A 27,997-nucleotide genomic window follows, 5' to 3' on the forward strand; every position below is an offset into this window, starting at 1 on the left:
CCTTCCCTTTCTATGGACGAGGATTAATTCCGGCAAAATTAAAATGGGAGAGGCTCGTTAAACGGCTCACGGGGGTGTCTAACTCATTTTGTTATGAAGGTCAGATTTGACATAAATGAGACCTTGTCGGGCCGTGTGTGTACCTATTTAAGAGTGGGTAGCAGAGCTATAAACTTTATAAAGAACACAAACACAATTAAATGTAGTTTTTTTTTTTAAAGTAAAACATGCTTAAAGCACTAGCACTCATTGGTCTTAAAGGTGTTTTCTTTGTATTTCTCCCATGGGATCCAGGGGACTGGGCAAAGGAAGCTCTGGCTCTTTCCTTCCTTCCCCAGGGGAAGCTGTAAAAGGTAAGAAGGACTCCTTTAAGCGGTGGAAAATGAGTCCAAGTGAGATTAGTAAAAGGGAACACAGGCTGTGGCAAATCAAATGCAAGACTGTGATCAGGCAGGCAAAAAGGGACTATGAGGAGCATATTGCAAAAAACATAAAGACCAACAATAAAAATTTCTTCAAATATATTAGAAGCAGGAAACCAGCCAGGGAGGCACTGGGGCCCTTGGATAACCATGGGGTAAAAGGATTACTGAAGGAGGATAGGGAAATGGCTGAGAAGCTGAATGCATTTTAGACTTCGTCTTCACTGTGGAAGATGAGAGCTTTTTGCCCGCCCCAGAACCACTAATTTTGGAAGGGATGTTGAAAGACCTGAGTCAGATTGAGGTGACAAAAGAGGAGGTCCTACAACTGATAGACAAATTAAAAACTAATAAGTCACCGGGTCCGGATGGCATACATCCAAGAGTTCTGAAAGAACTCAAAGTTGAACTTGTGGATCTTCTAACAAAAATCTGTAATCTTTCATTGAAATCTGCCTCCGTTCCTGAGGACTGAAAGGTAGCAAATGTCACCCCCATCTTTAAAAAGGGTTCCAGAGGAGATCCGGGAAATTACAGGCCAGTCAGTCTGACTTCAATACCGGGAAAGTTGGTAGAAAGCATTATCAAGGACAGAATGAGTAGGCACATTGATGAACACGGGTTATTGAGGAAGACTCAGCATGGGTTCTGTAAGGGAAGATCTTGCCTCACCTGTTACATTTCTTTGAGGGGGTGAACAAACATGTGGACAAAGGAGACCCGATAGATGTTTATCTTGACTTCCAGAAAGCTTTTGATAAAGTTCCTCATCAATAGAGAAAGTAGAGGTTTTGCTCTGTAGCTCCTGTGCGACTAAGCAAGCCTAGCAAAGCAAGCTGTGATGCAGAAGGAAGCAAGAGAGAGAAGGAAGCAGATGACAGCCAGTTGCTCAGGGCCTGATAGGAACCCCCTGGTGGCCTGATTCGGCTCCAGGATGCATGTTTGACACCCCTGCTCTAAGGCATTGTACCCCACAGAGGTCCTTGTCCTCCCCAGGCTCCACCCCCAAATCTCCAGGAGTTTCCCAACCTGGATCCGGCAACCCTACCTCCTTCATCCCCTACCAGTGGCCAGGGGGGAAATAGTAACCCTAATGAATATCCAATGCCTATGGCATTGGGTTCGGGTGTAGACTGAATTCATAGGGCTGCCAACTGCCAGTTGACGTCTGGAGATCTCCTGGGATGACAACTGACCTCTAGGCTACAGAGAGATCAATTTCCCTGGAGGAAATGGCTGCTTTGGAAGGTGGGCTTTACCGCTTTGTACCCCACTGAGGTCCCTTTCCAGGTACCATGTCCCAAACTCCAGGAGTTCTCGAACACAGAGTTGGAAACCCGATCATGTGACTCGTTTTCTATGGTGTATCTGTAGTTGCAACAAATCCGTGTAAAAGCGTTTTATTAAGACCAGCCCAATATAACACCTAACAAAACTCTTTCTCAGGATGGGTGCTAGAAACAAGAAAAAGGCCCGGGAGGCGGCGGAGAAATGCCTCTGGACAAGATGTAAAATCCCGTTGAAGCCTGCATTGTGCATTGAATGAAGAGCGGATTCAAAGAGTGCTGGTTTCAAGTGACACGGTTTCTCAGCGCAAGAGGCAAAAGAACAGGTGTCTCTCGTATCCCTGTAAATTAGACGAGCGAGACTCACAATTCGGTGTGGGGGGCGGGTTAAGGTGTTGCATGAGACCAAAGAAGGAAGAGTCAAGTTTGCACCGTTAAGACCAACAAAGTCTTATTCAGAATGTAAGCTTAGATTCTGAATAAAACTTTATTGGAATTTAGGGGGAGGTATTTGTGAGTTTCCTGCATTGTGCAGGGAATTGGACCCTGGAGATCCCTTCCAACTTTGTGATTCTATGAGTCTTGCTTTGTTCTACTGCTTCAAACCAACACGGCTGCCCACCTGGATCTATCACCAAAGAAGGGAGTTTTATTTCGTGCAATATTCTCATGATCTAGTTGCAACCCCACTCTCTCCCTGCTGCTAAAACAGGCGCAGGGATGGACCAATAGAAACTCTCTTCTGTGTCTTTGTTGCTTCGGCTCAGACGCTAGGAGGCGGGCTGGTCAAGACAAGAGATTATCAACGGGATGGAATCCGAGTGGGGACAATTGAGTTCCAAAAGCGCGTGTGATTTCTGTTGGAATAATTAACTTTTCACCCGGTGATCCATATTTCGGAGAAACAAATAAAAGCAGAAATTGGTTATGGAAGCGATGCGTTTTAGATGTGGCATTCATAATCGAAAGGTGTTTTTTAAAAAATCATTTTAAACGTCGCGAAAAATCTAATTGGATCCCAAATTAGATTTAAATCCAAGTATTCTTAACTTGATGGGTTTGCTTACCTTCTGAAATACAGACCAGTAAGTATAAAACCCCAAACGATAAAGCCTATATGCCATGCCACGTGAAACGAAGGGGTTCCCCTCCCCGCCTTTTCCCTTTCTTTTTCCTTAATGAAGGCAAAGATGGTAAATATCAGAGATATTACCGGGAGGGGGGGGGTGTTTCTGAACAGAAGTGACAAAGTTACCTTTTCATTGTACAGTTACCTATCTTAGAACTCACGAAAGTTTTAGTGGGCAGTAGTTTTTGCAACAGATGAAACACATGTAATCGGCACAACCTTCTGTAATCGAAAAGGGATGGCCCGTACGGGGATCGAACCCGCGACCTTGGCGTTATTAGCACCACGCTCTAACCAACTGAGCTAACCGGCCACTTGATTTAAAAAAAAAATAGTTGTGCTTTACTTCTGCTTCTGTCGCAAATCATTTTTGTTTTGAATTTACATTTTTACTATTTAGTTATGGGTGATTGCATGTTTACAATACCTTCTGTTTCTTCAGATCGCAAATATATATATCTCGCCGCGAAACTTAAGTATTTTTTGCTGTCGTCTAATCATCATGACGTCGCGCAATGGGGTCTCCAGCAGACCCTATATTCGTAAGAAGGAATGGTTGTAACAAAACGCAGAAATCAGGTTTGACAGTTTAGCGACCCCATTCCGCCTAAGTTAATGAATGTTTATCCCAGGACCCTAATTATATAACCTGATCTTCTGCAGTAAATATGAAGGTAGATTATTAGCATTAGCACTGATTCACTGATTTTAGCAGGAGGAAAAGGCTGCAATCCTAAAAGTGTTTTCCTGTGAGTAAGTGCCACTAAATAATAGGGTTTACAAGGCTTGAGTTCAAATCCCACCACTGCCATGACGTTTCCCCCAAGGGTATAAGTAACTGTTGTAAATGTCAGATAGATACAGCTGAAGAAGTAAGCTGTGCGTCACAAAAGCTTATACCCCAAAAAAGCCCAGCAGGAACTCATCTGTTTTATAGTTCTGGCCAAGTTCTCCAAACTGGGGAGGTGGCCGGGGGGGACGGGGGGAGCAGTGCTTCCTCTTGCCCCTAAACATGATCCTATACATGTTTACCTGGAAGCTGAAAGCCCCTTACTCCTCAAAGGGACTTCCTGAATAAGCAAACAGCACATTTCTAAAAAAAACCCTACATCCTTCAGGTCTAAACCGATGGAGTCAGATTCTGTTAGACGAATGTAAATCTTAGAACAGCCCTGCTGGATCAGACTGGGGTACATCAATTTCAGCAAATGACACCTCACCCTGCACATTCTGCATTTCATGGCTCCTTGTATGGTACTAGTCACTGTGGCCAGGCCTCGAGCAGGAGCTGACAGGAGCAGAGCTATAGAACCTCCAAATTTTATTGTGCTCTTTCTCCCCCCAACCTTCAAATACTTGCTTCTGGGCTCCATTGTTTAAACCCCCTGTGAGAGTTTTGCTGAGCTCTAAGATTTAACAAACTTTCTAATATTTGCCCCCACAAACAATGTGAAAATAACCAAAACTGACAGATGGAAATCTTCATCATGCCACTGTGGCTACAAAGGAGAAAGTAATTTTAAAAGTATGATGGGAGTAAGGTTTTAGTTTGACAATGATAAATTTAAGAAGCATTTTAAGGTGGATGCTGAGCTGACAAAATTTAGTACACCTTGCAGTGATGTAGCAAATGCAAATGATGTGCTAATGAGCTCCAGCACCTCTTTTTCTGCAAAATGACCCGACTGTGGCTAAAGCTTTTCTGAAAAACTAGAGCCTTCCCTGAGCTTCTTTCCATGTAGCAGCCATCTTATTGCAATCTCACAGGCTTTTCAAGACAACAGGTGTTCCAAATTTCCTGCACTGTGCAGGGGGTTGGACTAGATGGCCCTGGGGGTACCTTCCAACTCTATGATTCTATTTATTTATTTATAAAACTAGATTTTTAAAAAAGAAAACTGCCCTTCCCCACTTATGTGGGATTCAGGATGGTTTACAACAGTTTAATTACAATATGAAAAAAGTTAAAACATGTAAAAACAATATTTAAAACATTCTGAACACTGAAACATTTTAAAACAAACCTTTTTTTTGGCCACTGTGTGACCCACACTATGAGTGTTGGACTGGATGGGCTATTGGCCTGATCCAACATGGCTTCTCTTACGTTCTTATGCTAAGGTGGCAGGGCAGGGCTAACATTCAGTCTTGGGGAAGGGGAGGGTGCCAGGCAGATATAGTTTGCCCATTGCCTCTTTCTGTAGCAGTGCTGGACTTCACAATTTCACAGAGAAATTATTAGGGACTGTGGCCTTTGCTACTGTGTTTTGCTTACTGAAGGTAGCATCCTGTTATGTAATTTACATTTCATTTAATGTTTTCTGTTTAACGTAATTGAACTAGGATCCTACTATGTAATTTTTGTGTCATTTAATGTGCCATGTTAAGGTTTCTGTTAAGGTGCTTCCCTTCTGTTTCTAGATTTTGGACTGGTTCTACAACCTATTGTATTGTTTACTGAATGTCCCATTCTGCCGATTGGTATTGATTTACTCTGTGTAATCCATCTTAAATCCAAGTGGGAAAGGCAGACTATAAATGATGGAAACAAACAAATATAGATTCCTTGATGGTCTCCCACCAAACATCAAACAGAGTTGACCGCACTTAACTTAATGAAATAAGAGGGCGGGCAAAGATAGCCCAGGCCAAGGTTCCCAACCTCCAGGTGGGGCCTGGATATCTCCTGGAATTACAGCTGCTCTCTTTAAGTCAAAAATAGGTTCAAGTAGAGCAGCCTCCAGGTGGAGCTTGGATATCTCCCACTTTTACAATTGATCACCAACAGGCAGAGATCAGCTCCCCTGGAGAAAATTTCAGTTTCGGAGGGATTTTGTGTTGTATAAATATGTTTGTTTATATTATGTTTGGCTATCACTGTAAGTACTGTGTTTATTACTAGTAAATACTGGATAAGTAGGAATAATAAGGAGTATTATTTTTGTTACACCGAGAGGCTTTGAGATGTTTTCTTTTACAGTGGTCCCAGCTTTGATTGCCACCCCTGGAGAAAATGGCTGCTTTGAAGGGTGGATTCTATGGCATTGTACCATGCTGAGGCTTCTCCCCTCCCCAAATCGTACCATCTCCTGGATCCACCCACAAAGTCTCCAGGTATTTTCCGACACAGACCTGGCAAGTGGCAACCCTAAGTGGACTCTATGGCATTGTACCCTGCTAAGGTCCCTTCCTTCACCCAATTCTACCCTCACCCCGCTCCACCTCCAAAATCTCCAGGTATTTACTAACCCAGAGTTGGCAACGTACAAAGTGAGGACCTCTACTATAGTAAGACAGCCCTCAACCCTCTCTGCTTGAAGCCAATACTACAGAGACGCAGAAACAAGACACTGCGCAAGCGCATAAAGGCTGGCGGGTGGGAGTGCCTCTCTAAGGGCGCTAGGTAGCGGCGACTGCGCACAGCGAGCGTCCTCGGCGCAAGGAGAAAGCCGGGAGGTGTCAGGGCGAGGAGCGCTATCGCCACTGCGCATGCGCGCATGTCAAAGCCCCGCGATCATGAAGACCACCTTGTGTTTCCCGCAGTTAATAGGAGAGGGCGGAGGTGAGTCACTGCGCTTGCGTCATCCTAGGGGCGGGAGAGGTGAGAGGACGCGTGTGTGTGCGCTTCTAAAGGTTCGGAGGACGGCGCCACTGCGTTTGCGCCGCTCTGAGGGAGGGAGGGGCGGGGCTGACACGGTCGCGCTCCCGGGTTGAGGGAGAGCTCGACGCTCTGAGGTTGCCAGGGTGACGGGGATACAACATGGCGCGCTGACAGCTCCGCCGTGGGGAGGGGGTCTGGAGCCGCTGAGGGGACCGTGTCCTCGCCACCCACCCCCTCCCCACCGCCCGGCTCGGCGGGCTCCCAGGGGAAAAGCGAGCGGAGGATGAACAGTAAGGAAGGGCCGGAGCAGCAGCAGGACCTCCTGCAGGGGAAGAGCGGGGAGGGGGCTGCTTGGATCTGTTTGTGCAGCATGGAGTAAGGTTGCCAAGTCCTATTCAAGAAATATCTGGGGACTTTGGGGGTGGAGCCAGGAGACTTTGGGGGAGGAGCCAAGAGCAAGGTTGCAACAAGCATAATTGAGCTCCGAAGGAAGTTCTGGCCATCACATATAAAGGGATCGCGCACCTTTTACATGCCTTCCCTCCACTGGAAATAATGAAGGATAGGGGCACCTTCTTCTGGGGCTCGTAGAATTGAACCCCTTAGTCCAAACTTTTTGAAACTTGGAGGGTACTTTGAGAAGAGGCATAGGATGGTATACGGGAAATTTGGTGCCTCTACCTCAAAAAACAGCCCACCCAGAGCCCTAGATACCTGCAGATCAATTCTCCATTATTCCCTATGGGAATCGGTCTCCAAAGGGAATAATGGAGTGCTCAGCAGACATTCCCCCCCCCCCCCCGGCTTTCTGATGACCCCTGAACCGGAGGATCCCCTGCGCACACCTGGGGATTGGCAACCCTAGGTTGGGGGCTTGGGTCTGTTTGTGCAACATGAAGCCATAGGCTTACCCCTGGGGAGGGTAAGGAATATGGTTGCCAGGTCCAATACAATAAATATCTGGTGACTTTGGGGGTGGAGCCAGGAGACACTGGGGAGGAGCCAAGAGCAAGGTTGCGAAAGCATAATTGAACTCCGAAGGGAGTTCTGGCTATTGCATATAAAGGGATCATGCACCTTTTAAATGCCTTCCCTCCATTGGAAATAATGAAGGATAGGGGCACCTTATTTTGGGGCTCATAGAATTGGACCCCCTGATCCAATCTTTTTGAAACTTAGAGAATGTTTTGAGGAGAGGCACTGGATGCTATGTTGGAAATTTGGTGCCTCTGTCTCAAAAGCTAGCTTCTCCAGAGCCCCAGATACCTGTAGATCAATTCTCCATTATACACTAGGAAATCAGCCTCCATAGGAAATAATGGAGTGCCCAGCAGACATTTCCCTTCCCCCCCTGCTTTCTGATGACCCTGAAGCGGGGGGAGGACCTCCAAATCAGGGGATCCCCTGCCCCCACCTGGGGATTGGCAGCCCCTAGTACAGAATCAGGAAGGGATGTATCTTTATTGAGGGAAGGGTATTTCGGTTTTTACCCAAATGCGACTGTGAAGGTAGGCAGGGGTATGTGGATGGGGAGCGAAGAAACAGAAGAGTGGGGGTGGGGGTGGACATGTCCCTTCTCTGCCCCCAATGAGTATGCAAAAAATAATTCCACCCAAGTTGTCCTTTTGGGGACATGATCCCACCATGTTCACATGTACCCTTTCTGTGTAAAACAAAAACAAAACGTTTTTTTGAGTGGTGCCCTTCTGGGGACCCAGTCTGACTAAATATCACAGTTAGTACTGGTCTGTAGTAGACAGGAGACAACTTACACTGTAAGCCGTAGGCTGGTTTCACACTCACTAAATAATACATTTTCAATCCACTTCCAAGGCACTTTCCAACTGGGTTTTATTGTGTGGACTGGGAACATCCAGTTGGAAAGTGCATTGGAAGTGTGTACGATTGCAGCCTAGGAATACTTTCTTGGGAATAAGCCCCACTGAATAGAGGCTGAGTCGGATTCTGAGCGGACCAACTGAAAAGTGTTTAGTCCCCTTAGTACATGGGTTTAAATCTTGTAAATACATACATACAACTTTAACACATTGTCCTCTTTCTCTTCCCTCCTCTTTCTCTGTCCCAAATTAGGCTTGCATGTAGTGCTAATAATGAATTTAGCCCTAATAATGAATTTGTGGTGCTAGCAGTGGAAGATATTAGCGCGGGGAGGGGGAAGTGGGGGGAAACAGGTAAGATGAAAGAAGCTCATAGGCACTTGAAAGCAAATCAGGCACACAGCATTAAGCTTTTCAAAGTGGCTGTTGAAATGTGAAGCAATGGAATAATTATTTAAAAGATTTCCATTCCATGCTACTCAGGAAAAGAACAGCATCAAGTACCTTGATCCTAATGAACTAGAACTCAATTAACTTGGCTTCATTTATAAATCTGGCTCTTAAGAATTGAATGAAGATTAAGGACACTTCTCATATTGCAAAAATAAAATAAAATCCTCTTGCATTCAGCTAGGCATGGATTGAAATTGAGTGTGTTGCCCTTTTAATTCTTATTGCCCCACCAGCCAGTTTATTTCAGTTCCAAGTGGGTAAACTGATACCTACCATGTTTTCAGTCCATTTCATGCACTTGGTGGTCATACTGTCTACGAAAGGTTTTGTTAAAAAGAAACATTTTATTTATTGATTGATTTGATTCATATCCCACCCTCCCCGCTGAAGCAGGCTCAGGCCGGCTCACAGTATAAAATCACAACATTTGCATTGCTGCCCATTCCAATGAAATTTCCCAAAGCTAATTCTGAGTGTGTGTGGTCAGAAAGAGTTCTGTGGGTCTTACACTCTGGCAGAGGAAAAGGAAAGGTCCCCTGTGCAAGCACCAGTCATTTCCAACTCTGTGGTGATGTTGCTTTCACAACGTGTTCATGGCAGACTTTTTACGGGGTGGTTTGCCATTGCCTTCCCCAGTCATCTACACTTTCCCCCCAGCAAGCAGAGATGTGTAGCTTTATTTGAAAGACTTCCACTGAAATAAATAGAATGGTCAACAAAAAGCTAATGTACGTAGCCCATATGTATACTGTAATTCTAAACAAAGAAGCAGGGGAAGAATTTTTGTAGGGTCCATAGTTCAGTCATACACCATATGGTTTGTATTCATAACATCCCTCTGTTGTATCTTCAAGCAAAGGTACTCAGGTAGCACAGCAGGAAAATATCCACCTGAGACCCTGTAGAGCAGGCAATACCTTCCCGGGTGGGCTAGTGTTATTTTTCTTATATCGTTTGTGAAAACGAGACATCCGGTATTATGGCATGTGTGCAACAGTTGTACTTTCAGACTGTGCTTTGTGCACTGATCTTGATAGGATCAGTTATGTTATTTGAGCTAACGAGTCAGTATGGTGTGGTCACAGTGTGGTTAGCTGCTACCGGGTGTGCTGCTGGGGAACACCTGACCCTTAATAAAATTCTGTTTAGATACCAGAGCTGATCATGCCTTTAATTTAATTAAAAGCATGCCTAACCTGCCCCTCCACAGAGATAGATCCAGGTGGGCAGCCATGTTGTTCTGAATCAACAGAACAAAGTTGGAGTCCAATAACACCTTTAAGACCGACAAAGTTTTATTTACCATGTAAGCTTTTGTGTGTTGAAGCCCACAAAAGCTTACATTCTAAATAAAACTTTGTCGGTCTTAAAGGTGCTACTGGACTCCAACTTTGCCTCTCCACCTTTATAGATCCGTGGGGTAGTTCATAGATTGAAAGCAGTGTAAGAACCCATCAAAAATATACAGGTTTTTTTAAAGTGAAAAAGGGACCTAAAAGCTGATTGAAAGGTAAAAAGAATAAAGGAAATGCCAGTGAATCCAAATATAATGCCATGCAATTAACCCACAGCCTAAGCAGAACCTATAGGTTTGAAGATCCTGTCAAATATGACAACCTCCAGCGTGTGGCAGAAGGCCAAGATGAGGTGGAGTCAGGTGGCCTTCTCCTAGGACATTCTAGGCACTTGTTACTCCTGTGATCGTCTTATCTCTTGTAGCCACTAAAGGTATTTCAGGTGATGGAAGCACAGGCCTCATTTTGGGCAGGAGCTCACAGGAGCAGAGCTCCAGAACATCTAAATTTTATCACGCTCTTTCTTTCCTACCACCCCCCCCCCCAATACTTCCTTCTGGGCTCCGTTGTTCAAACCCCCTGTGAGAATTTTGCTGAACTCTTAAGATTTGACAAACTTTCTAATATTTCCCCCCACAAAAAAGGGGGAAATAGCCAAAACATATAAAGCAGACAAATAGAAATTTCATCATGCCACTGTGGCCACATAGGAGAAAGTAATGTAATGTAAAGTAATGAAAGTAATGTTAAAAGTATGACAATTTATCATGACAATTATAATTCAGGAAGAATTTTAAGGTAGATGCTGAGCTGATATAATTTAGTACACCTTCCGGTGATGTCAGGGGTGTGTGGCATATGCAAAAGAGTTATGCAAATAAGTTGTGATAATAAGTTCTGGCACCTCTTTTCTAAAAGAAGGACCCCTGAAGTAAGGTATCCAAGATGATCCTGGAGTCCAGGGAACTATACAGGGAAAGGCAATCTTTGTGTTACCGTAACTCCAGGCTTGTCTTAAGACTTTAAAGATCACAACAAACAGGGCACAGAAACTCTGAAATGGGCTCAGAAACAAACCACATGGCCAGAAGATGAAACAGAATAGTAGTTGTTTGCTCCCAGCATGACAGCGGCAGCACTTTGAGTGAACAGCATTTTCCAGACACTATTCTGATTACTGTACGTAGACACTATTACAGTAATCAAGTCTGTGGGACAAAGGCATGAGTAGCAATGGCCAAAGCCCTCCTGTCTTGAAAGGAGTACAGCCGGTCAATCAACCAAAGCAGATTAAAAGCATTCCTGACCGTAGCTGCCCCCTAACTATCTTAAAGCAGCATATCAGGAAGACTCAGTAATCTCCATTGGGGTCCACAGTTTTGGAAGCAAAGTGGAAGGTTTAATTTGTTTAAACCAGCAACTCTAAGTGCAAATCCTTAGTCTTCAGAGCTGTACTGGGCCCGTATTATGGATCAATGCAGCTCTCATGATGTAGATACCAGCAGCTGCCTTTATTATAGTACAGTCCTTCAACATAGGTACCCCAGGGTTAGACTGGAGTAACCCTTGTAACGTACTGAGACGGGAGACGTCGGTAGGGCAACATGCTTTAATGGAGACACGTTACAAGAGAGCGAGCACGCAGGCCGGGTCCCGCTTATATACATTCCCGGAACTTCTTCCCCGACAGGCCAGCCCAATCCTGGCCTGTTGAACTTCCCGCCGCTGCTGGTGATTGGCGGGCTCAGCGCTTCCCGCGAAGTCGCCTGGGTGTCCCCAGTCGCCTCCGCTGTCCAGCTACGCGGACTAACGCTATTGCGTCATAACGAAATGGTTGCTGTATTGTGTTATAACAAAATGGTTGCCACATTGTGTTATAACGAAATGGTTGTCGCCTTACGCTATCGCAATATGCTACAAACCTGCTGAAGGATTGTGCTGGTAGCTGCCAGCTCAGGTTTTTCTCTCTTTTCCCTTTCCAGTGTTACTGTGAAAAAATGGCAGTAATGCCTATGTAGGAAATAATTTACATGCCTAATGGGGGAGAAAAATGTGTATGTTCGTAACCAACAGCTTCTCCAGTCTGCAGAGACAAAAGGAATTCAGATTAAGCAAGGGCACCTGGTTTCATGGAGGGGAGCAGGAGAGCTTTGTAAAGGCTTGGAGAACATGTGATGGTGCTGTGCAGCGATTGCAAGAGGAAAGAGGAAAGGATATTCACATCTGGATCTCAATATTTGCTAAGCACTTGTGTGTTATGTTACAATGCGCTCCTGTGGAGAGTTACTTCAGTCTAAGTCCACTGAAATCAGTACACTTAAAACTGAAGTAATTCTGCACAGGATTACCCTGCCACTGTCCAAGAAAACCCCTGCTGGATTTGACAAGTGGTCCATCTAGCCCAGCATCCTGTTTCACACAGTGGCCAACCAGTTGCCCCTGAAGGCCACCCAACAGGTCTTAGAAGCTTAGACTTTCCCTGATGTTGCTTCCTAGCATGGGGCTTCAGAGGTTTAACATCTCTGAATGTGGAGGTTCACATTACTTACCATGGTTAGTATGTAACCACTGATGGACCTCTCCTCTGAGAATCTATGTAACCACCTCCGTTTAAAGCTACCTAAACTTTTGGCCCATGATTACCTCTGCTGGCAGCAAATGCCACAGTTTAATTACTCACTGAATGAATACTTCATTTGGTTTTTCCTGTTAACAATTCCTGTTAATAATAATGTGAGAATGTCTGCACCTGGAAGTCATGGCAACCTCTGGAGCCTGACTCCTACTGGGGGCTTGGAGGCTATTCAGAGAGGTGGCTGAATAACGCCTGTCCCCAACTCCAAACTGCTGGTATTTCAAGGTCTCCCATCCACGTACTAACCAGAGTTGATCCAGCTTAGCTTCTGAGATCTAACAAGATCAGGCTTGCTATCCAGGTCAGGGCTGTATTAATAATATTTTTTCTGCATCTGTAGTATTATATATATATATATATTTCCACTCTGAAAAATTCCCACACTCCCCCATGGTTCTAAAAATTTCCAAAAAAATTTACCTCTCTACATGACCCTGCTTGAAAGATAAATACCTCTGCCTGCCTTTGACTCTTTGGAGGATCCATCCAAGCATCGCTGTTCTTGATCTTGCAGCCTGGTCTCCAGGGAGGCCTCAGTCTCTTCCAAGCAGTGGTCTCAAACAGTGAGGTAGGAACTCACACATTGCAGATGGGGCAAAGCCAACGATCCATGGGTGCGTGTGGAGGAGTTACAGTGCATCAGAATGAAGGCGGTGTCGCCAGATAGTCTACCTTGTTTGTTTGTTTATTTATTATTAGATTTATATCCCGCCCTCCCCACCAGGGCAGGCTCAGGGCGGCTGAGCCTTAAACTGGTGTCCTAATATACCTGACTAATGTGGCCGTCTGGTGCTTTAGAAGAAATCACATTGTGTGTGACTGATGTCCTACATAAGCCCATTAACTCCAAAGTCAGCCAGTCTGCCTGTTGTATGTAAACCAGCTGCCCTCCCTTTATGCCTTCAGTGACCTTTTCTTCATCATCCTCTGCCCATTCCGCCTGGGCTGAAGGATGGCAGAGTTACAAACACACAATGAGGGAATACAACATTTTTCTGTGATTAAAAGCTAATTAGAGTCCTTTGTCAGGGGGGGGAGGCTTCTTTGTGGGGGGAGGGGCTTCCTTCTTGGGAGGTTTTTAAGCAGAGGCTAGAGGGCCATCTGACAGCGCTGCTGGTTTTATGACTCACTGAATTTTGGCAGATCCATGAGAAAGGCGGGCAGGAAGGGATGAGCCAGTGCTCAGCTCTCATGGCCCTTTGTTTTATACCAGTTGCCATTTTGGGTTCAAGAAGGAGTCTTCCTCTAGGCCACATTGGCCCAGGGATTCTGGAGGGTTTTTGCCTTCCTCTGGACATTGAACAGGGAGTCACTGTTGTGTGTGGGGGGGAGATAGCTGTGAATTTCCTGTATTTCCCAGTTCTGCAAGGCTTGCAAGACAATATTATTATTCCAGTTAGCTTTTAACTGAATGACGACCACCGCCGCGATATTAGACCCAATCGGATGCCCAGGAACACTGAATGCCATCCTAAATCATAGGGAATTAGCACCAAATTGCTTAAACTGTTTTAAACGGTTTATTTTAATGTTTAATCTGTTTTTGTTGTTATTCTATTATGTTGTGAGCCATCCTGAGCCTTCTTTGGTGGGGAGGGTGGGATATAAAAAAAAATAAAATAAACTTCTGCAGGGAGTTGGACTAGATGGCCTTTGGCATTACTTCCTGCTCTATGTGTCTACACTAGGCATAGTCCAGTACCCAAATGGGAGGCAGTGGGGGGGGGTTGCCTAAAAGACGTTCCAGGGAGTACCACGGCAGGGAGGGCGAGGTATAAATTGAATTGAACATAAACAAAAAAATTATAGTAAAGGAAGCTTAGTATACTAGAATGCAAAGGACAGTGTTGTTCCTGGTGCCTTTGCACAATTACGCGGCATAAATTGTGCTGCTGTGGTGCGTTCTGTTTTAAAGGGGGATAGGGGAACCTCCCCAACAAAAAACTGATTTCTAGTTCTTTGGCATAGTGTGCCTGACTGCTTTGTAAAAAGAGTAGCAGTAGATGGGTATAAATATAGAATTCGGGACTCCCAAGCTCTGCCTTCCTCCTTGAGCTGCAGTGCAAACAGATCCACAATTGGAAGTCTCCAATGGCAAAGAATAGCAACCGGGAAAGAGACCTGCTTCTTCCGTTCTTGAAATAAGGACTCAGGAAAGCTGTGTGGAAAAAGCCTCTGTAGGGCTTAATGGCGACAGTTCTGTTTCTAACAGCAATTGGAAGAAATTTTGTCACGAGAAATTAGCCAGTAGAGATTTCAGAAGAGCAATGCTCGCTCAGCGGCTTGGGAGCCACATGCAGCTCTTTCACACGCTGCATGTGGCTCTTCCGAGCACCACAGTTCCCCTACATGGTGTCTGCTCCTTGCTTCAGGGAAACGGGCAAGGCCCTTGCCTGGTGCAGGCTGTGGTTGGCTAGTGACTCCCTCTTGGGACAGAAAGAGGTTCTAACCGCCCTGTTTCTTGGAACGCCGGAGTTCAACTTGAAGGAAGGCATTTAACATCCAGCCTAATAAAGAGTCGTGGAGAACTGGAAAGCTTGCATGCTGTTCTGTTTCATAAGTCTTGACTTGCAAGCTCTTCTCCACGTTCCAGATACTCAAGGACTGGCCACGGTGCAACAGTGGCAGGGACAGACCACCTTACATGCTCAGAGGTACTCTGGCAATTTAAAAGGTTGTAGTTATAAGTTTAATACTAACGTACGTGTGCATTTGTGCGTATTTGGTGTGCATTTGTTGGGGTGGTGCAAAGAGCATCCAGTAGTCATGTTGCTCTTCAGTTTGAGGGTAATCACAAATATGGCTCTCTCTGAGCCGTGAGATGGGGGCTACTACTGTTTTGGAAACAGTTGATGTAGCGTTAATATACAGAAGAACACTCAAGATTCCTCTCTGCTTTCTAATTCAGAAGATGGTTAGGCAGAAAGTTAGTGTGGCTCTGCAAGTACTTATTGTAAAATGGATAAAGAATAGTTGAGAGAGTGATAAAATATAGAGTCTAGCCAAACACACGATTTAAGGAAAATAATGGATCAAAATTATGTTTTAGCTCTGTGGGAGATCACAGAATCTTGCTCCAGCTGGGAACTGTGATAGAGATGTAGAATTTCCAAAGAGGACAAAACCAGCCCAATAAATGCACGCTTAATTAAAACCCTATAGTTGTCAAGCTTTTTGTATGTCCGTAACTTGTTTTGGGCATGGATGCACATCACAGAACTTCTGAATACCAACGAGGCATGTATCTGATTAGCATTTTAATTCTGTGAACTTCTGTGGAAGAAAATGGCTATCTATGCTTGGCTTAATAGGAATTTAAAGTGCACTTTAAAATCCTGGGAATTAATTCGTCACTGGACATGATCTTTCCACATAACATTCTGTAGTAAGAGCTGTACTTCTTAGAGTCATTATGCATTCATGAAAGATGTAACCTTAGCTTTTGACAGATAAAGTGATCATAGAAAGTTGGCTCAATTTACTGAACCTCTAGACTGGAAATGAGTAGACCATCAGTAAGCCACAATTATGATTGTTATCTAAAACAATTTTCTTAAGCTATCTTTAAGATAATAAGCTCACAATCAGCACTAAAACCTAGTCTTGCTTATCTTTTTAGAATACAAAACAATTGGTAAAATAGGTGAGGGAACTTTTTCTGATGTCCTGAAGATACAGTGTCTGAAAGATGGAAAATTTTATGCATGTAAACAAATGAAACAGCATTTTGAAAGGTAAGCACGAATGGTATTTTCAGGGGTTTATTTAATTAACCTCAAATTCCAAACAATTTGTTTAACCTTCCTTATCAAAAAAATAATTTTAAAGTTGATTCTGAATATTTTAAAACGCAGTACAAAAACCCTGTTGTGTTGTTGAGTAACCTGTAAGCTTACTCGATCCAAGGGTTATCAATATCTCCCTCTTCATGTGGTTGAGAAGTACGTGCAGTTGAAGAGGTGGTCTAAATGAGCCAGTGAGGCAGGACTCACCTTTTGTATATAATATGCTTGATGGAAACAGAAAAGAGGGCCATCTTTAAAGCTTAGCTTGAGCAGCTTGTCTTCCAGAGATTGACATAAGTGGCTTTCAGACTACAAGGGAACATCTCAAGAGGATTGGATGCAACATAAGAAACTGTTGCCAGAAAAAAACCCCCATCAAATCCCAGCACAGACCAACAACTGGGGCAGGCAACCTTAGAGGGTTTCTTAAAAAATATATTATTACAGCTTATATCTAGTAGAAAAGAGCAAGAGTCCACTAGCACCTTAAAGACAGAATTTGTAGCCACGTGACAGAATTTGTAGCCACAGGAAGTGGTGGCAGCTATAAGCATAAACAGCTTCAAGAGGGGATTGGGTGAACATATGGAGCAGAGGTCCATCAATGGCCATTAGCCAGAAAGTATAGATGGAACACTGTCTGGGACAGCGATGCTCTGTATTTTTGGTGCTTGGGGGACAACAGTGGGAAGGCTTCTAGTGCCCTGGCCTCACTGATGGACCTCCTGATGGCACCTGGGTTTCGGCCATTGCGCAACACAGAGCGTTGGACTGGATGGGCTGTTGGCCTGATCCAATATGGCCTCTTTTATGTTCTTATGATTCCAAACAATTTGTTTGCTTATTATGAAAGCAATGACTCAGGAAAGCTCATATCCTGTCACAAATTTTGTTAGTCTTTAAGGTGCTACTGGACTCTTTGCTCTTTTCTACTGCTACAGACAAACACAGCTATCCATCTTGAGCTTATACCTACATGATCTGAAGCAGTGTTTATTTCGTTAGGGAGGGTTAGTTACAATTTCATTCAAATGATCTAGCTGGATTTTCTCATTTTAAACTGTATTTTAGTCTCGAACATGTGAACAACCTGAGAGAAATACAAGCGTTGAGGCGACTGAATCCACACCAAAACATCCTTACGCTGCATGAAGTGATATTGTAAGTACCGTGTGATTTTTTTTTAACCACTTCCCATATCCTGTTTATTCTTCACCAGTGGGTTTTGTTTGTTAAGGAAATGAGAATGTGGGAGGTGTTTGGTCATTCATTATTGAGGGGCTGTGGCTCGCTGGCAGAGCATCTGCTTGTTATTCAGAAAGTCCTGGGGTTCAATCCCCAGCTTCTCCAGTTTTTTGTTGTTTTCTAAATCAGGTAGGCAGTAATGTGAAAGCCTGAAACCCCAGAGAGCTGCTGCTGGTCTGAGTAGACAATACTGACTTTGATGGACCAAGGATCTGATTCAGTATAAGGCAGTTTCATGTGTTTAGTTCAGCAACATCCATTAGATTAATATTTGAGGCAACTACCCTGCTTGCTATTGAATAGTGACAGCCTGCCTTTTGCTGTGTGTGTGTCTGTCTCCCAAATTGGTAGCCAAGGGCCACCCAAGACATGAGAAAAGATCTATGGGCTCTACATTTTTTTTAAAAAAAAAAAGTTAATAGCCAGAGAGTTCAGATTGGGGACTACAATGAAAGGATATTTAAGCTAGCAGACTGTAGTTGCACCACTTTACTGCCTCTGAACTGTTTGCTAAAAGCCAGCTGGCACCAGAGATGGTGAGAAATAAGCTTTACAAAACAACCACAGTAGTGGGAAAGTCCCAGTGCAAATCATCCAAGCCTCCAAATGGTTTCTCTTTTGCCCCACAAGGAGCTCAGGAAAAATGGCCCCAGAGCAAGCTAATTTATGCAGTAGCTCACAACCTTAATGCCAGTAGCTCATGAAGTAGAATTTTTGCTCACAAGACTCCACAGCTTAGAGGGAGTATTGATGATTTCTGCAGCAGGAAGTGAGGAATTCACATTACAAAATAAGGCAGAGAAAAGGACAAACCCAACCCTTCCTTAGGGCTGCAACTCCAATCCAAATAGGCTCCTCCTCTCACACTGTCACTATTATCTCTTTTTTTAAAGCAATGCACACAGGGAAGACTCAGTGACAAATTTTTCACCATCGTATCTAGTTGTTCCCCGAGACCGCTGCTACTGGGAATGAGGGCCCTTGATCTTTTCAAGCGTGTAGTGTGAGCATTACACACATATCAATGGGGAATAGCTTTGGCATATTCCACTAAGGGCAAATTTTCCCAGTAAGCTCTTTGCACAATCCAGTTTTATTTTATTTATTTATTTATTTTATGATTTATATCCCGCCCTTCCCAACAAGTGGCTCAGGGCGGCTTTTGAAATGCATTTTGAAATGCATCTCTCTCCCTGGTTTAATCACTGGTCTTGAGTGTGTATACGGTGCCAAAGAGACAAAGAAAATAAAGTTCGGGACTCAAGAATTTAAACTAAAGGAGTGTTGCATCTATTGTAAGAGACCATTGTGGTGCCTGTCTATTCTGTATGGGCAATAAATGATTGTCAGCTATGCTGCCTCCAGTTTTCACACTAGATTCTCGTGAAATTAAGAGCTGTGAGATGCTGCTATTAAATCCCATTATTCCGTACTCAAAAAAGAAGACTGGTTCTTCCTAGAGAAAAGCAGGGTTCTCTTGTCACTTGCCCGTAACCAAATAGTTACTGATAATTTGAGAGTTGTTTACCTTAAAATGATACTGAGTGCCACATGTCACTGTTAACAGAGTGTAGGCAATTTTGACAACACAAAGCATAGCTTTCATGTAGCTGAGGTGACAAGCACAGTTTCCTGCTATAAACTACCAAACTCTTCAGATGTACCACAGGACTCCTTTGTCATTTCTGATGCAGACTGAGACACAGGTGGGGCCTCTTGGCTCTAGTAGGACAAAACCTGTTATTGGATATTCAGTTCTTTTTCACATTAAATAAATGTGTGTGTGTAAAGTGCCATCCAGTCACAGACAGCTTACGGAGATCCCTGCTAGAGGCTTTCAAGACATGTGATTAAGCAGAGGTGGTTTGCTGTGGCCTTCCTCTGCAGAGTCTTTCTTGGTGGTCCCCCTTCCAAGTACTTCCCAGATTTGACTAGTGCCTTCCTTCCCGTGCCATAAACAAACACCATGGTGGCAAAGCTGGCTTTTTGCAAAAGGGGGGGGGGGAGAGTGAGAGAAATCTCCCTCTTCATGTAGTTACATTAAAACTGAAACTTTTTTTCTTTTTAGTGACAAGAAAGCTGGTGCTGTTGCATTAATATGTGAACTTATGGACATGAACATATATGAACTGATAAAAGGTACGTGGGCTGTGCTATGACAGCTAAGAGTATTATTGGCATTTAGTTATATGCAAAAAAGAAATCCAGATTCCTGAAAATAAACAGGATGGATGGGATTCAACCCGCTTTTCCTTTCAGTCTTACCTAGTTCCCATCTTTACTATACCTCCCATCTCTGACTGTTGTACATCCAGATCCCTGTTTTGGTGGTTATTTGAGGACTCCCCCCTGCCTTTTTCATCAACGGGAAATCCAGTTGAAGCCAACTCAAAATGATTAAAATACTGAACATCAGCTGTAAAACCATTGATGAAACTTTATGTAGACATCTGCTTTGGGTTGGATCCAAAGGTCATTTTCCTCCAGCATAAGACACTTTTGCCAGTGGCTGGGGGTGGGTGGGTGAGTGTTGTCATTAATCTTCCTCTTCTTCTGCAGTCTACCCACCTCTCCAAAATGCTGCTCTTGGCAGTGGGGAGACAGGGAGACTATCAGAAACAGTGCAAGGAGCAAACTGGGAAGGGGAATCGGTGAGAATTGCCTTTGTCGTTCACAAGTGGAAGAATTACTTTAGGATCCAACCCCTTTGTCTACACACACACAGACCGTTTCCTTCCCAGCATGTGACAGCAAGGAAGGGTTATAGAACACAGAGCAAACACCTCCAATCTAATTGCAGAGGCTGCATGCTGGAAAGGAGTGGGCAGGTAGTGATGAGAAAGAGGCGGCATACAGGGAACAGGAATCATAGTGACAAGCGAGCGGCATAATAGGATCCCCTGCTGTAGCCCTTCTGTGTTTAGTAGAGAGCACCTGTTCTGATCTCGAGGCTCTGATGCTCGAAAAGCACCTTTCAGATCAAATGGAAGGGCTTCCTTCTTCTGTAACAAGAAAGACGCAGAGAGAGAAATATGATGGTGTGGCTTGCCCTTCCCCTGTCCACACAGAAAGCTAGTCTCCTTTACAACCTCCTCCTCAAGATAGAATGACTAGGGAGGTAAAGTTCTGTGTGCACAGCAGGGCTTCTCCAGCTTTGACAGTTCAAGTTTCACAAAGGAGAAGCAAAATCCAAACAGGGATTCTCCAGTCCAGCTGACAGGGATGAGAAAGTCACCTCCTCATAGGGTCATTGTGAGGATAATATAATGGAGGAAGTATTGCATGTGCCACTGTGAACCTTCTTGGAGAAAAGGTGGGATTAAAATGTTACAGATGATATGAAAGTGCAAATTACCACCAGCATAGGAACAGTCTATTGCATAAATATAACATAAAGTGATATAAGCTCTACAGCTGGAAGGAATCTTTGTGTAAAACTATAAAGCGACAGCTCTTTAATTTCACCGAACTCTAGGGAGAAAAAGACCATTGCCTGAAAGAAGAATTATGAGTTACATGTACCAGTTATGCAAGTCTCTTGAACACATGCATAGGTAGGATTGCATCTTCTTCTTGTTGTTGTTGCAAAAAGTACTATTTCACTGTTGAACTGGGCTGGGATCTGTGCTCCTAAGTGCTTCTGTGCATGCACAAATGGTTATTGATTTGTCCTTGCCATGGTCTCTTGCGCCATTGTGGATGCTGCTCCAGAGCATTCCACAACTTTGGGGTGAGGCTTTTCAGAAGAGGCACAAGAGGCTGTATGGGAGGAGGAGAGTGCCCGTATCCTAAAAATCCTGATGTGCACGGGGCTATGGATCCTGGCTCTGGCGTACAAGTCCTTGTTTAGCTTTCTCTCAATTCTCCTCTTGATACAGGAACGGAATATTCCACAGAGATGTGAAACCAGAAAACATATTAATAAAGGTAGGTCATGCTGGGTAATGTTTTAGTATAAATACGATACAGCTTCTGCCCAGAACCTCTCTTATGAATAGTTGCACTGAATTTGCACCAAAATCATTGGGACTGTTTGTTCCTGCTCCAGAGCTGGGATTTCAAAATGCATCACGCTACTGTGAAAAATAAGGCATTCCCAAAGGACCAGCAGTGCGATTCTAAACAGAGTTAACACCCTTTCTAAACTCGCTGACTTCACTAGACTCAGAAGGGCGTAACTCAGCTTAAGACTGCTCTGTTTCAACATTAGTTTCTGAGGTCCTTTTGGAAACCTGATAGTATTGTCCCCACTCCCTTTCCATTGTTGGCAGGCCATGTATTTTCTGTCACTGTTGCTAAAAATAGCAAGTCTTTAAAAAAAAAACCCAGGAAGGAATTTTCTCATTCAGGGCAGCCAACCTGCTTTCTGTCGCCGAACTCATCTTCTGCAGGGGCCTCTGAAATCACAGAATCATAGAGTTGGAAAGACCTCCAGGATCATCCAGTCCAACCCGCCCTATACAATGCAGGGAATTCACAAATACCTCCCCCACCAACATACACACCCAGCACTCAACATTAATACTCAAGGCTGTACATTTTCACATATCTCCCTGAGCCCACATGTTGTGCACAATAATGACAGACTCAACAAGTTACTGCTGGCCCAGAGTGCTAACTAAATTTTAAAAATGGGTCACATTTCCAAAGTGGGACACTAACAAGGACTTAGGCTCAAAATGGCTGGTCCATTCTTTTAGAAACTTGTTGTGATTTTGTTGTTGTTGTTTAAAAACCCTTTTCATTTGAAACACAACTGTTTCATCGCAGCAGGATCTTCTGAAGTTAGGGGATTTTGGATCCTGTAGGAGCATACATTCCAAACAGCCATATACAGAATACATCTCTACACGCTGGTACAGAGCACCAGAATGCCTTCTCACCGACGGCTACTACAGCTACAAAATGGACATGTGGAGCACTGGCTGTGTGTTCTACGAAATTGCAAGGTACGTCGTGAATCAGAGAGGGGCAGCAGCTTGGCTTACTGAACACGGAGAAAGTTTTGTTTTCAGCACTTGCCAGTTCTGTTCCTCCTTTCGTTGACAGTTTCCACCCACTCTTTCCTGGATCAAATGAACTGGACCAGATCTCAAAAATCCATGAAATTATAGGTACTCCTCCCAAGAAGACTCTTAATAAGTTCAAACAGTAAGTAATGCACCAGCTGTAATTAAAACTTGCCTGGCAGTTCTTTCTTAAACAAATAACAAATTATTGACAAAATTATAGCTTACTGTGGATATAGAGCCCCTGAGCTCACAGGTTTATCGTGGCATGGGTTTCTGTGGGCATGAGCCGTGAACTGAGTTATGATCACTCCACAGACTTCTTTACAAATCAACACATCATCAGATCGTTCAGCATCTACTTTTGATTTCAAAAAACAAGCTTCTCGTTATCCTTGTAGAAGAAGGGAGCTTTTAAAGTATGGTGGGAGCGTCTGCTAAAGACTACAATAGAGAGAAACAGCTTCTAGGTGCCTGGCAGAGGTGCCTACCAATATTCCTTCTAAGCTGCAGAGTCTTGTGAGGAAAAATTCTACTTTGTGAGCTACTGGCATTGAAGTTGTGAGCTACTGCATGACTTATTGTGCTCTGGAGTCATCCTTCCTGAGCTAAAGCAAAAAATGGTTGAAGTGGAGGCTAAAAATCAGAGCCCTAGCTCAGGGGTGGTCAACGGTAGCTCTCCAGATGTTTTTTTGCCTACACTCCCATCAGCCCCAGCCAGCATGGCCAATGGCTGGGGCTGATGGGAGTTGAAGGCAAAAAACATCTGGAGAGCTACCGTTGGCCACCCCTGCACTAGCTCATGCTAACTCAGCTTAGAGGGAGCACTGGTGCCTACACAGTTTTCACACATGTCTCTTCCCATGGTTCCCAGCCCCCACCAAGATATACTGCAGTCACATCCATCTTTTTCTTCAATTTTGTATTAAAATTTGATCAAATTTGACCTTGTTTAGCATGATACAACAGCTACGGCTAACGGAGGGGCCATGGCTCAGTGGGAGAGCATCTGCTTTGCATGTGGAGGGTCCCAGGTTCAATTCCTGCCATCTCCAGCTAAAAGAATCAGGTAGTGGGTGATGTGAAAGACCAGTACATGAGACACCAAAGAGCTGTTTCCTATCAGAAGAGACAATACCGACCTTCATAGGCCAATAGCCCAGCTCAAATAAGGCAGCTGCAGGTGTTCCGGAAATACCTTGTGTGCAAGATACACTTATTCAAGCTGCAGAGCCGCTTGAATCCTTTCTCCCATGAACTCACTGGGAAGCCTTCAGCGAGCTTCTCTCAGCCTAACTTCTTTCTTCACCCTCCCACAGTACTGACTTCTCTTACAGGACTGGTGTAAAGATAGCTAAAATAAAATGTGCAAAGCGCTCTGAATACCTCAGAAGCTGACCCAGCAGCCCTTGGCAGCATTTTCCAGGACAAAATGAGGCCAGGTAGCCCCGTGAGACCTTCCTGACGAGGGCAGGCTTTATAAACCTGAGCAGCCCAGGGTTGAGGAGGACTTCCCCCAGGTTAGCTCTTGGCGCAACCAGAAAGTGTGTGGAGGGAAGAGCAGGACAAGAGTGAAACCTGGGCCCTCTCTTCCCTGCAAAGGGCCCTTGGAAGATAAAAGCAGGGAATATGGCCCACCATACTTGGCATGCAAACATGGCTGTTTCGCACAGGTTGCAGCACAGTTGAAATATGTCACTTATAAATCAGGGCTTAACTGAGCTAAGCAAGAAGTGGGTTCTGATGTCTGTGTGTTGTTAGCCCTCTTTCTTAGGTGCTCCCCCAGCCGGTGATACTTAGAGTATCTGTTTTCCTGGATTTCATGCAGATCAAGAGTGATGAGCTTTGACTTCCCCATCAGAAAAGGGAAAGGGATCTCTCCACTTATGCCTAGTTTGTCCAGAAAGAGCCTGGCGCTCATGTACGCGATGATACAGTACGATCCTGATGACCGAATTGATGCCCGTGAAGCGCTGCAGCACTCTTACTTCAGAGAATTGAGGTAAGCAGAGATCCAGTTTGGTGTAGTGGTTAAGTGTATGGACTCTTATCTGGGAGAACCAGGTTTGATTCCCCACACCTCCACTTGCACCTGCTGGAATAGCCTTGGGTTAGCCATAGCTATCGCAGGACTTGTCCTTGAAAGGGCAGCTGCTGTGAGAGCCCCCTCAGCCCCACTCACCTCACAGGGTGTCTGTTGTGGGGGGAGAAGATATAGGAGATTGTAAGCCGCTCTGAGTATCTGAATCAGAGAGAAGGGCGAGGTATAAATCTGCAGTCGTCGTCTTCTTCACACAGAAGTGCACTGTATGGTAGATGAAGAGGTGGGAGTCAGTCCCCAGGCTGCCTGTCCCAATGTTAAATTTAGCCTGTTAAATCTATGGGATGCCAATCAAAATCTGGACTCTTACCTAGGGTTGGGCAACTAACAGTTTCATTTTCAGTCACCGCTTAGCATGACTGAACAATCAAACTTCTATGACAGCCGACTCTCCAGTCCTGTGCCAGTCAATTTAAAATTTGGGGGTCTGTCTGGCTTTGCACCCAACAGGATGGCAGAGAAGCAAGCTTCGACACTGCGCAGAAAAATGAGATTAGCAGAAAACTCCTCAGAAAGGGATTGTATCAGCTTGCGGCATATTTCAAAGGAGGATCAAAGGCAGGTAATTTTTAAATCAAAGAATAACCAGTAAGCTTATTCAAAAATGTCATTCTGACTTACTGAGAAAAGATTTGTCTGTTGAACTGGTCAATTTGATCAGCAGCCTTGATATGCTGCAATGGCTTTGGCATCTGCCGGCGGAGGGTGGTGGGTGGGTTCAAGTGCGGATTTGTGCTATATCCAGATATTGTCAGTTCTGAAAAGCTTTCCATGTATTACACAGATCAGAGCAGTATACAGGAGGATGGTGGCCCAGCTTTAGGTATGATCTCTGGGACTCAGGTGAACAGGTTACTCATGTAACTTCTGGGAAATGATTCTGGGCATGGGATATGACATTAATTGATACTCATCCAGAAATCGTCCTTTCCAGAAAATTTACATAGATCCTTTTTCTTATTCTTTTTGCCGTCGAGTCATAGCCGACTTATGGCAACGCTGTGGGGCTTTCTAGGCAAGAGACGTTTGGAGGTGGTTTGCCATTGCCTGCCTCCACATCACGATCCTGGTACTTCTTGGCACTCTGCCATCCAGATGCTAGCCAGGGCTAACCCTGCTTAACTTCCAAAATCTGAGGAGACTGGGCTAGCCAAGTCAAGGCAACGTGGATCCTAATGTTATTCTATTAGAAAAGACCAAATACCATCCGGCCCAGCTGCAAAAACAATGCTGGCAGTGGCTTCCATTCAGTATGTTGACTAGAGGATTCTGTGCAGTTTCAGAGCAGTCTTGGATCTAGTGAGGTATCAGCAGAAGTGGGCTTAGTGTAGTTCTGCTTCTGCAAGATCTTGTGCAGCACTGAATGTTTCCCTTCTTGCATCTTAAGAGTGGCCAGAAATTGCTTGCAAGTGGGAAGACAGGTCAGGACACACTGTGTTTACCTGAGCACACAGGGCCAGTGCAAGGGCTTTTCCACACTTTTGCTTGCACAGGGACCCTAGCACAGGCAGAAATCTCCAGTTTTTTTGCTGCCCTCACTGATCACTTAAGGAAAAAAGGAGTCAGATAAGCAACCAATGTTTTATTAAAATAACTGATCTTGGAAGAAGAAAACCTCCAAAACCTGGAGGAAAGTGAAATTGCTCTCCTGACATAGTACCAGCATTTAAGCTTCCAATAGTCCACTCCTTCAGTTTGTCCCATTCTGTTTTTTATATACCTGTGATCTTCGTCTGCTCATTCATGCTGTTTCAGTGACTGCTACAGGGAGATGCTTTAGCTGTTAGTTCCTTTTAGAATTTCCTCCCAGCAACAGAGCACATTAAGAAAATCAGATGTACCTCTAAGCCTTAGATGAAATGATCGATTCTCTTTCCAGTTAGCGAAACAAAGGAATGCATGCCTATTTTCCTGATAAGTGGCCACCTCACCAAATGCCATTAATTCACAGCTGTCTTGCACTGAGAGCGCCCCCCCCCCCCCGCCCATCGCTGCCCTTTTACACCACATACCAGTTTGGGCACAGTTGCAGTCACCTTTGTGGTCATGTCTGCTCCACTCTAAAAACCTCTGCCAGGATGGTTCTTCCTGAGGGCACGCTCACAATACCCACAAAGACCACTGATAAGGAAGAACGGTCAGGCAGCAGGCTTGAGAGTCAGCACAGGAGTGCAGCTGTGGAAGTAACCACATCTACACAGATCAGGGCAAGATCTTTTCTTTGTTTGTTTTATAAACTTATATTTAACCTACAGAAAGATACAACTTTGAGACACTGAATTTTCTATTTTCTTTTTAATTTTAAAAGAACTTTCTGAGGAATGCCCAGGAGAATCCACTGGGACATCATGGACCTCCCTATGCGGTAGCGTTGCCAAAACTGACTGTTCCTGCAGTAACCAACTTGACTTCTTACCCTAGTCCTCCATTTCAGTCCGTTTTTACCTTACCAGCAACCAACAGACCAGTCCAGGTGTTGCAACCCATCACATGTTTTGGGACACACTGCAAGGTAAAATGCTACCTTGCTTTATCTTAACACTACAATTGTACGCAGCTGGATTACAGCCGGCTGTAACTTCTGTTGTCTCACCAACAGTCTGAAAAGCAGAAGGAGTTCAAATCTCCCATGAAACAGTTCCACTTGCCTGCTCTGGAAAGAAGAGGCGGCGGCTACTGATGGTCAGGATCCCCCGTGCTCTCCGTGTTCTCGAAGGTACATCAACAGCAATAGTGCCTTATCTCTGCAAATGCTGCAGCAACAAGCAGTTCTTTTGGTACTTGTTTTTTAAACATGGATGTCTACGTAAGCACCATTTCCGTAGCTCAGAATGCACTTTATGATTTTTTTAAAAGTTCCTTATAAACAGCTCTTCCCCCCCCCCCCTTAAGTGGATCACATACTTGTTTAATTGTGCTGGACTAGTAGGAATGAAATTGTTACAAGTTTTATATTAAAATGCTAAGAGTGCTAATTTATGACGTTAAAATTGAATCTGTGTATTTTTGTATAAGTGCTTTGTAGAGAGATATTGGTCGACGTCTCAGATAGTCATTTGGTAGTTTCTGAACGTGAGTCTTGTTACAATATCTTCTGGATTATGTCGTCACACCTGATTTGAATGCAATCCACCTGCCTCTCCTGCACCCCGAAACTGCCTAACTATAAAACAGGCAGGTGTTTTCTGCATGAAACAT

At 44.3% G+C, this 27,997-nt stretch overlaps 2 protein-coding genes and 1 non-coding gene across 7 annotated transcripts in view; 1 reads left to right on the top strand and 2 right to left on the bottom strand.

The window, feature by feature from the left end:
• The window catches only part of WDR20 (WD repeat domain 20), a 505,375-nt gene that overhangs the window by 405,969 nt on the left and 71,409 nt on the right, over positions 1 to 27,997 (bottom strand). The gene's annotated exons all lie outside the window — the stretch shown is intronic.
• TRNAI-AAU (transfer RNA isoleucine (anticodon AAU)) lies at positions 3,077 to 3,150 on the bottom strand. The gene has a single exon. It is a non-coding gene; the product is annotated as a tRNA-Ile (tRNA).
• MOK (MOK protein kinase) lies at positions 6,249 to 27,789 on the top strand. 5 transcript variants are annotated; one of them, XM_060262716.1, is made up of 12 exons: positions 6,249 to 6,399; positions 16,279 to 16,393; positions 17,516 to 17,605; positions 19,758 to 19,828; positions 21,165 to 21,243; positions 21,568 to 21,616; positions 22,460 to 22,638; positions 22,739 to 22,840; positions 24,527 to 24,700; positions 25,250 to 25,361; positions 27,108 to 27,311; positions 27,399 to 27,789. In XM_060262716.1, exons 1-12 carry the CDS (start codon positions 6,327 to 6,329, stop codon positions 27,477 to 27,479), a joined length of 1,329 nt encoding a protein of 442 aa, XP_060118699.1. In that variant the 5' UTR covers positions 6,249 to 6,326; the 3' UTR covers positions 27,480 to 27,789. The 5 variants fall into 5 exon arrangements, with proteins under 5 accessions (XP_060118699.1, XP_060118700.1, XP_060118703.1 ...); XM_060262717.1 differs by having other exon boundaries at positions 22,463 to 22,638; XM_060262718.1 differs by lacking the exon at positions 6,249 to 6,399 and adding an exon at positions 6,540 to 6,728.

This window comes from Heteronotia binoei, chromosome 21 (genome assembly GCF_032191835.1).
Source record: "Heteronotia binoei isolate CCM8104 ecotype False Entrance Well chromosome 21, APGP_CSIRO_Hbin_v1, whole genome shotgun sequence".
Taxonomy (NCBI): Eukaryota; Metazoa; Chordata; class Lepidosauria; order Squamata; family Gekkonidae; genus Heteronotia; species Heteronotia binoei.